The sequence below is a fragment of the Ananas comosus genome, unplaced genomic scaffold (genome assembly GCF_001540865.1).
Source record: "Ananas comosus cultivar F153 unplaced genomic scaffold, ASM154086v1, whole genome shotgun sequence".
NCBI classification, from domain to species: domain Eukaryota; kingdom Viridiplantae; phylum Streptophyta; class Magnoliopsida; order Poales; family Bromeliaceae; genus Ananas; species Ananas comosus.
Genome location: NW_017890604.1, coordinates 26,483 through 36,851, shown reverse-complemented (window position 1 = coordinate 36,851; position 10,369 = coordinate 26,483). Strand labels below are relative to the sequence as shown.

At 36.4% G+C, this 10,369-nt stretch overlaps 1 protein-coding gene across 1 annotated transcript; it reads right to left on the bottom strand.

The window, feature by feature from the left end:
- Positions 1-1,172: 1,172 nt before the first annotated feature.
- LOC109703945 (succinate--CoA ligase [ADP-forming] subunit alpha, mitochondrial) lies at positions 1,173-9,116 on the bottom strand. The gene is made up of 7 exons (XM_020224688.1): positions 8,806-9,116; positions 7,751-7,960; positions 6,251-6,421; positions 6,043-6,166; positions 3,634-3,695; positions 2,610-2,691; positions 1,173-1,606 (listed from the first exon to the last, which is right to left on the bottom strand). The coding sequence occupies exons 1-7, from the start codon at positions 9,052-9,054 to the stop codon at positions 1,467-1,469; spliced, it is 1,038 nt and encodes a 345-aa protein (XP_020080277.1). The 5' UTR covers positions 9,055-9,116; the 3' UTR covers positions 1,173-1,466.
- Positions 9,117-10,369: the final 1,253 nt, after the last annotated feature.

Sequence of the window (10,369 nt, the reverse complement as noted above, 5' to 3'; positions counted from 1 at the left end):
AATTCCGAAATATAAAATTTGTCTTAAAAGCGAGCTAACCAGGTGCTTGGCATGTGCCATGAAGTTAATCTGGACCGGAGCTACTGCAAACGGTGATAAACTCTCTAATTTTTTTTTTTAACAAAAAAATTGCTCAGACAGTTAAATTAACAATTTTATTGTTGAATTCAACAAAAAAAGATCTCAAATCAAGCGATGGAAATAAATAAAGAAAATAAAACGTGGTGGGCTTTTGCAGGTCTATTTGGAAGTGGCCCATTATTTTGGGGGCCCTTGTGCTTTTCTATCATAATAAATTAGTTGAGCAACATGATCACAAGTGTTGATTAAATTTTGAATCTTAACCACCACCGTTTAGTGAAATTGGAGGGTATCCGGATCACCGCCGCCCAATACGGGCCATGCCATGCCATACAGCTAGCTGAGGCCCAGCACATGGGCCACCATGCGAACCATCCCCCAACTGGGCCCAGAACCCTTTTTCTGTTTTATTTATTTACTTAAAGTTTTCATATTTTATAAAAATATAAAATACACTTTCAATCCTTGAGCTATAAGGAGCGTGCCACTTTCAAATTTTAATTCGTTACAATTTCTAGCTTACCTTTTTCTAAGTTGTTGCAATCAAATGACTTAATATTACCATGATGTAAAAACCACATGACAGTATTAAAACTAATGATGAAATAATAATAATAAAACAGTATAGCACTTCAAATTTTGCCAATTATTAGCATTTAGCCAACTAAATTAAGTTATAAAACTTAATCGCAACAACTTAAAAATTTGAGCCAAAAAATTACAACAAAAAAAAAATTTAATGACGAAAATATCACGAGCCGTCGAGCCACATAGTTTGAGGACCGAAGGTGTCATTTACCCTTTTATATATACATAAGTATTCAAATTTTGTAATCTTTTTTAAAAATATCTAAAAACAATTTAGCGAATAAATTATTATACATATACTGATTTTAAATAATAATAATAATAATAATAATAATAATAATAATAATAAAAACATGGAATCTGCCAGGTGACTTGGACCTGCATTAAGCCCTTGTTTGCTCACCAAAGGGTCAAGAAGCTGACTCTAATGCTTATATCTGCAAAAGCATATGCAGCAAGTACCAGAAGCTGTAAGCGAACAACCAAGTTTGCTCATCATATTCTCTATGCAAAAAAACCAACTATTTGTATTAAAAAAAGAAAGGAACATTCCTCCGAATGGGCTCGAATAGCCGGATAGTTGTGCTGAGCAGGTTCTCATATACGAAAGAGAGATTTTATTAGGCAACTAAGAATATTAGATGCCTACTCTTCGAGCTCACCAAATGACGTTGAACATGATTATCAAAAAAATAAAAACAGAAACATACCATAAATTTCAGCGACTGCCATCTCAAAGCAGCACTAAATCGAAAGATCACTTGGATGTCTGCCGTAAAAATGCTTGGAATGCTTTTTTACTCTACCATCCCGCGCTCCTTAAAAATGTCGTACATGGCGGCACCAATCTTGGCTGGGGACTCGACAACAGTGACGCCTGCTTCTCTGAGCGTCTTGATTTTGTCTTGGGCAGTGCCCTTTCCTCCGGACACGATTGCTGCAACGAAACCATAATTACAACAGTTAAACCGGTTCTCCGAGAGTATATAAACAAAGCGAGCGAAACTTATTCAGTTCTTAATAACTCATAAGCAATAGGGTTTATGCTTGTAGAGAAGGATAAGGACATTTTTTAAAGAACTCGCAAGAACAGAAGTAACCAAACAGGATGTGCTCATATAAAGTAACCATTAGCATTATAACAACTAGTTAGGGCTTTTTTATAATTTCAACTCTACTAAAACGATAAATTTGAAAAATGGCTCTCCCAAAATATTATCTAGCAAACTAATTCTATACTCTGCCACCACCTCAACACCACATAGGCAAGGCAGGGGCGGGCATTTTCCTTTTCTTTTTGTTTTTGTGATTTGGATGGTGATTCATTTGACGTCTTCCTCCGGTCCAAGGCACACCATAAAGTTAGAGGAAAATGAATAGAACGGTCAATAAAACGTTAACTGGTTCATGGAAATTGGTTGTATCCTTCATGGAGAGTGGATGCGGCGAAACATTTTAACTAAATACGCAGAGAACCTAACAATCTCTTTCCTCAGTCTTTTCCTACTTCCTTCCTGCATCATTTTGTCTATTTGCTGCCATCGTTGATTGCTGGCATACTCTTTATGCAATCTGCTGCTAAAGTAACCTCTATCCCCTTTTAATTAATATCTCCACCGCCGCCGTCCCCTCCAAGCTCCACCTTCTCATACATACCTTCTCATACATACACAGAACACCTAAGACAATTGCCACATGCTTTACTTCTTGAAAAACTCACTCCCGCACTTACTTACGCAGAACCCCTGCTCTGTCAGACAATTGCCACATGCTTTACTTCGTCAATAACTCTCTCTCACACATACATACACAGAACCCCTCCACTCTAAGACAATAGGCATATGCTTTACTTCCTGAATAGCATAAATAGATAGCTTGAAAAGCACATATAAAGCACAAAAGGTGCTGCACAAATATCACGTAAAGGATAACGAACATACCTCCAGCATGACCCATACGACGACCAGGTGGTGCAGTAAGTCCAGCTATGAATGCAACAACGGGCTTCTCAGTTCCACTTTCCTGCATTTGACAATGGTAAAATGTAGTACACTTGAAGATGTAATTTAAGATGTTTCCTACGGAGGAAGTCAACAGACAACAGGCACACTGAAAAGGTTCAAACAATGTCTTTAACTTGACAACCTTTAAAAAATTATCAGTATTCACATTTACTTATGTACATCAACCAAATTCTCCCTTGAAAAGATGATATAAAGGAACTAAAAAATAAATACTACGATAATAGCACATAATCTTCAAAAACATCATTTCAGCACTTAATCATCCTATAATACTGTCCTTCTGATCTATACCATTATACTTCCACGGACATTTGAGATTTTACATGTTTCTAAAATCAAAATCCATAGATCAATATATAACAACTCTTCCCGTCACAATGAGTGAATACAATCTAGACAAAATTAGGTATTTGTTGTGGATAACCTAGTAAATCCACAAGATACAAAAGAACCACAACAATTACTATTTGCCCAGAGTTGAGCTAAATATTAGGGTAACAAAGTAGGCAGGATGGACAAACAGAACATCAGATATACTTCACCATATATGGTATTTGATGTAAATGCTCTATACATTGCTCAAAACAGAGTCAACCGACTTACATATCGTGGCACAGAAAATAAAAACACTGGCAACACTGAGTATGCATCAGCAAGAGAGTTTTTGGAGGAGAGTAAAAAGGTAAACATTCATCTACAGGCTAGTGAAGTTCCAAAAGTATTCACATGCACTGCCACAAGTAGTTCCACCCCACAAAAATATATTGTGCAGAAAAACTGGAGAAGCAATTTTATTCCCAAAAACTTGGAGACAAACAATTTCTCATGACAACAAGGTCTCTTCTTTAAACATATCAAACTACAGATAGGTTAATCCATATCTACATATAGACAAAATGTAGGAAAATATCTTCCTGTGATATTATGCCATTATTTTTACCTTTATTAAAGCAGCTGCATCCTCTTCGGCAGTGCCTCCAATCTCCCCAATTAGTACAATACCTAAAATGCATACAAGTTAAAATCAATCATATATAATATGCTCAGACAATTAATATGTTATCCAATGCTGCAAGGTAAACCATTCACGGCATGCATGGAGAAAAGGTTTTCGAACAATAATTGTCACAGCCAAGCTTCTGAACATAATAAATGAGAGACCGACATTTGTACCTAGGAATCTATCTCTCACGTCTGGATATTTTCTACACCTAGAGGATATTTTCAGGAGTGTTCCTAGGTCGCATGAGAGTGAAATGAAGCAATAAAGCAACAGGGTAGATCAGCATGACAAGCTCCTCTGTTGTTTGGTTTGCAGCCTTGGAATTCAGACTAAAATCAATATGGTACCATTTCTGAGAGTTGGTTGCAATATCTCCATTAACAAGAGTACCCAGGAAGATGTCAAAAGAAAATCGTATGATTGGGACATCATGTAAGGCTGGGGTTAACTACAGTCGACCTTCAGCTTAGTCTGATTGTAGTCATTAGTTACGAGGGGTTGGTTGGATCCACTAATTCATCATGAAGCGACATATGCTAACCAGCCTAGTTACAGATATGCCCTACTTAGTGCAAAATTCTCATAACAGATGAAGTTACGCCAACTTAGGAATAATACACAGGTTAAAAGACAATAGAACATGACCATAGTATAAGATGGTTTAAATTTCTTGGGACATGCAAGTTTTTGTTGTCAATATTTCATCTTCAAAGCTCAAGTGTTGGATTTTTGTGAAAACATATATTTGAGAAAAGATCAACAAGGTTCCCCAAATTTTATTTTAGATTTAGTTTCCCTGGCAAAACTTGCAGGGTCAGGTGCTAGTACCATCGCCAATGGGGCAAGTGTCCTTTTCTTAATGGCGCATTTGCTCAAATCAGGGCCAGCTTTGCAAACTTCCAACAACCCACTAGCAACCCTACCCCCTCCCCAACCCCTAATAAAAAAAAAGTCTCATGCAATCCTCCTCTACGACCATGTTGTCGTCACCATCAACGCTCGGCAGTGAACCTCTAATAATCCCATATTGGCTATTGGACAACCGAGTTTAGTTGGTTCTTCAACAACCGAACTAACTTGTCATTAAAAAAGGGCCCTCAATGGCAAGAGTGTTGCAACCAGAGTATCAGACCCTTGGCAGAATGGCATGGGAAGCCCATTCCCCAAATAAAGTTAAAGGGTAACCCCCTCATTTGAAAATTTTCAATTTTTTTTCTCTCAAATATCCTTTAATGACCTTCCGCAAAACTATCTAGTTCTTTCATAGTGTACACATCGAAGTGAAATCTACTGCTTCTAGTGAATAGTCACAACTCACAAATACAATGGTCCAAGAATCTGGCAATTTGCTCAAATTTGCTTGGTATAGACTAATAAATAAACTTCAAAAAAAATGTTGACATCTCATCTTTTGGTCAGATGTACACAATCTACATCCATCAATAAACCAAAAAAGAATATCTGGATACAAATATAAAAATATGTACACTTTTATATAGGGCATATTGTAAACATCCAGACTTTTGGTTAGCATCCAACCTAAATTGATAAATCTTCAATAACAAACTACGGATTCAAAAAAGATCGGAGATCTAACTAAATCGAATTTTCTGGAACACTACCAGCAAATGCAGGTCTGGTTAAATAGGGTAGCAGGACATGAAATTCCATTGGTGCCAGAATATTTGATTAGATGTCTTATTTCCTCCATACCTTTCAGGCCACACTACTAGACAAATAAAATTTATTGTTAAATGAAAGCGCGAAAGGACGAGCACTGGAACATGACAGAGTAAAGATACCACTCATAAGCCATTTTTTCTTTTACAAATAGTCATGGCGAGATTTGTATAGGATACACAAAACAAACTATTGTCATGACTTATTAACAACCAAAAATGTAATCGATACAAACAAGGAAAGATAATTGTTCCTTAGTGTTTGCTTCTGTAAAATTGCTTCTTTTCTACAGAAGATGAATTTGCAAGACAACTAGTAATAACAAGAAGAATATAGAAGTCTATTGATCAGCGCATCCCAAGCGTTAATTTAACAATCACAAAAGGAGGGAAATCTAAATAACAATGCCTAAAGGAATTAGTTTAGTTGAAACAGACCTTGTTCAGATGCATATTCAACATGAGTTCTTTCGATACTGACAACACAACTATGGTGTGTTATCTTTCTTGATTTCAAATATTCATGTAATGAAGATATTATGCTAAAGCAGCATATACTATGGCTAAGAAGTTAACTATGAGAAATAGCTTCAGAAATCAACATCGGCAAGGCGCCAGCTCTTTCCAAATAAAAATTACAGCTAGAATTTGAGTGTAAACAAATTACCTTCGGTCTGAGGATCATCAAGAAACTTGGTGATGCAATCAACAAAGTTTGTTCCATTAAAAGGATCCCCACCAATACCTACACAAGTTGATTGCCCTAAGCCTACTGCAGTTGTTTGAAAAACCTGCCAATTGAAGACATAAAAATACAATCTTCACATTATCCTCTTGGTATTAAAGGCATTATTAACATGAAGTTAACCTCTTACCGCTTCATATGTTAGGGTACCAGATCGAGATACAATCCCTATACGCCCTGGCTTGTGAATGTAGCCAGGCATAATGCCAATTTTACATTCCCCAGGCTTGATGATGCCAGGGCAGTTTGGCCCAATGAGACGGGTTTTTGATTGCCTGTTAAGAGCAGCCTTCACTCGAACCTGATATTACACAGTTTGTAGTTATAAGAAAATAAAATAAATTAATTTTAATGAAGCATACAGATAGCAAAACCTGATGCTTGAATCTTCTAAATATGAAGCAGGTGATGTTTATGATATATTGATATTGGTGCATTTACTCTAACTAATGCATTATAATGGAAACTGTTTATAATAATTGCAGGTGCAGATCATAATCTATTCTAAAATTTAGCTAATATGCTAATATAGTACGGACACTGGAAACATGTGTATGTTGAGCAGGTAAAAAAGTAAATTTCATGAACTATCAAAACACTATCTTCTCTCCTCCCTATTCTCACTTTTTAGACACCCATTTCTATAGACTTTAAACATTTGACCATTCTTTTACTTTACAATCTGCTTTAATAACTTCTTCACCACCCCCCACCCCCAAAATAAATAAATAAATAAATAAACCTCTACGGCTCTACCTCTTCTACAAAAACAAAAACTAATCAACATATACAACCGCAAGTTCATTTCAATTTGCACAAATTGATAACACCATTTATTGAACATATTCCTCTAACTTATATTGAGGTTACTCCCGTGTTTAGTAACAACAATTTTCATAGAGATAAAATTCTCTACTTGGTAGTTCTACAAATACTTTGAACAGTAGTTTTCTTGGATAATCAAAATTAGAAAGCTTAGCAATTTAATAATAATATCTGAGATTTTTAAATATAAAGATCCATAAAAACTCCCAAGGGTCCTCTTTAGACAATATAGACAATCCTCTCTAAAGGTTCTATTCATAAAGAAAATATTTTTGTAAAGTACTTGAAAAAAAAAATGATTGTCCTAATCATGTTAACAGAAAAAACCTGTACTTTAATGCATTACAGGGACCTGCATTTGGGCCTTTAACTTATAATGAAGGGATGTTAATAGGATAAAGATTTAAGAACTCCTAAAGAAAGTATCCGAAATTTCATGTCTCGGGAATAGGTTTAAAGGTTTTAAGAACTCCTAAACCTAGTGTCTGGGATTTCATGTCTCGAAAATGTTGCATGCCGCCAACAGAAACTTCTCTGTGCCTTTCCCTTTTTTTTACCTTCACTTGTTATCAGTGTTACTATTTTCTTCTACTTTTTAGTGAATTTCTCCAACGACCTTATAAACAAATGGATTATAAGAAAAGAGAAAGGCTGCGTAATACATGGCCAATGAAAAACTAGCATATAACGCTGTAATAATATAGTAGATAAATATGCAACAGGGAAAACTGAAGACCCACAAGCAACATGTAAGCTAGTTGTTCAAAATGATTAACGAATGAAGCATTTTGTCCAAGTCACTTACCATATCATGCTGAGGAATTCCTTCAGTAATACACACAACAAGATCTAACTCTGCGTCCATAGCCTCCAAAATCGCAGCAGCAGCAAATGGTGGTGGAACATAAATAACTGATGCATTAGCTTTTGTCTCAGCCTTTGCCTCTGCTACTGTGTTGAATACAGGAAGACCCAAGTGTTCAGTACCACCTTTCTTAGGCGTCACCCCACCTACCTGCCATACGCAAGAAATCAAGAAATCTCAGATGCAATCAATCATTATTCGAGAAAGCAGGCTACACTCAGCTAAATTCTTTGCAAACTCTACATAGGTGAAAGCCTAACACTGCAAATTTGATTTCAGAGGTGAGGTAGCACTTTTATCAAGCTCCTACAATTAATAAGCACAATTTTCAAAATTCTGTTAGCAAAGAAGCGAATCAACATAAATCCATCTGTCTTCCCATGCTCCGAGAGCATGATGAACAGGCGACAAAAAAGATGGCAAGAAATGAACAGGTAATGAACAAACACCAAAATCTTGGTCGGATCATCGATAACTACATCAAAGTATCAAAAGTGAGGAATGCCCCACGCAATAGCATATCTTCCTCTAGCATGATATTTCATGTTATTCATAAAATCCAAATCACCTAAACCAAACCAAAATTCCTTAAATCTCTTTTTACTACCAAGTGAACTGCGGTATATTTGCTTTCATTTATGCAAGCAATCATGAATGCATCATCATGCAAAGAAGGAATGGTTTGCACTCAATCAATACCTCTTTTTTTTTTCTAAGAGAAGAACAATGGACACAAGCTACGACAAACAGAAACACAAAACATAATCCCCTCAAAACCTAAAAACCCTATATATCTTCAGATCCGTTGCGCCTAATTTACAACCCCAAATTACCACACTATTCTAAAACCCTAAGAAATCATCTACTTCCCATATCAACGAAAACATCAATTGTAGCTTCATCCCCATAAGATCCACCACGATCAAAACACAATCCCACACCAAAAACAACAACAACAACAACAACTAGAAGAGATCGAGTGATCCGAATCTCACCATCTTGGTGCCGTACTCGATGGCCTGCTCGGTGTGGAAGGTGCCGTTCTTGCCGGTGATGCCCTGGCAGATGACCCGGGTGTTCTTGTCCACGAACACCGCCGGAGGCGGCGGCGGCGCCGCCGCGAATCGCCGGAATTGGGTGGCGGCGGCGGAGGAGGAGGAGGGAGACGAAGAGGGGGAGGGGGAGCGGAGAGAGAAGAGGCGAGAGGCGGCGGACCCGAGCAGCTTCGACGCTTGGCGAGACATGGCGAAGTTCCCCCTCAAGCAAGAGAAGAGAGAGAGAGAGAGAAAGAGAGAGAGTCCGATCCCCTAAAATGGACACTTTTGTTTCTTTTTACTATTCTCTTCTATTCCGGTTTCCTCTTTCCTAGTTTTCTTTTTCCTTTTTTTTTTTTTTTTTTTTTTTTCCTTTCCTTTGGGCTGGGGGATCTAGGGTTTGGAGTTGTGATCCGAACCCGCAGTTAACGGATGTAACTTGGGTTTATGGGTCGGGTTTGGGTGTTAATGGTTCCATTATTAGGTTCTCTTCAGCCCCTCCTCCAAGGCCTAGTCCCTTCAAAAGGTCTAAATTTGGTATTATGGTAGCTAAAATCATCTATTTTATAATTTATAAGCCTCAAAAATTTTAAAAGTGCTTTTAATTTTTCATCTTTTTATTTGTGAAATTTCAGTGGAAACTTCCATCTAGGACTGTTAGTTGTTACCGTAATTTTATAACATTAAAAAAAAATTATTATAAGTACTTTTTTTTGTTTTAAAAATATAAAATATGTACCTTTAATTATCGCATTATCAAACTAAGCCTGAAACCGTCTATCATAAAGGAAGTGCATTGAACTTAAATTTCTTGTGTAAGTGGCTATTTGGTAATTGAAAAGCATAATTTTCTCCTAGAATTCAGTTTTGAATGCTTTAGTTTGTCAAGATACAATATTAAATTTTATGTTTAGTTTTAAGAAGATTGGCCAATTGGAGAGAAAAATTGTTCTGAATCTGCATTAAATAATCAAATTTTAACATTACAATTGAGAGAACAATGTATGAAACTACTATTTGACTCTAAAGCTTGAGCTGCTAGAGCATAGTACTTTTTATTCAATATTTTTTTTCACGTTTGTACTAAAAGACTTTTTGATTGGGGTCAAGACAGAGGTCTTATTTTGCCGAGCAATGCAGTCCGCGAGTAGGCCGCACTATGCAGCTTTTTGGGAAGCTACCTTCTCAAAAACGGCGTTTGTGTAGTCATGCACTGCGAGTGCGCAAACAACTGCATGGAAAAATACTCATATAGACTTGAATTTGCTTGTTTGGTTGCTTGTAAATCACCGTAATGAAAAAATATCATTTTTAAAAATGTCACTTCTAAATGTGACTTTTAACATCAGTTGTTTGGTTAACTGTAAAGTAGAAAAGAAAACTGTAATCTCCATATTACAACCGTTCGGTTATACCTAAGTCATTGTTTTAAATTCAATTTTATCACAATTTGAATTTAAAATGTTGATTTGGTTTTGAAATTATATTTAACTTTCAAATTTGTAACTTAAATTCAACCTATACA

Excerpts from the sequence above, each read along its gene's own strand:
- LOC109703945 (XM_020224688.1), bottom strand. The coding sequence starts at position 9,054 with ATGTCTCGCCAAGCGTCGAAGCTGCTCGGGTCCGCCGCCTCTCGCCTC. Across the intron at positions 6,167-6,250 it reads GTACCCTAACATATGAAGCG|GTTTTTCAAACAACTGCAGT; the intron begins GTAAGAGGTTAA and ends TTCAATTGGCAG. Across the intron at positions 3,696-6,042 it reads TGATGATCCTCAGACCGAAG|GTATTGTACTAATTGGGGAG; the intron begins GTAATTTGTTTA and ends TATGCATTTTAG.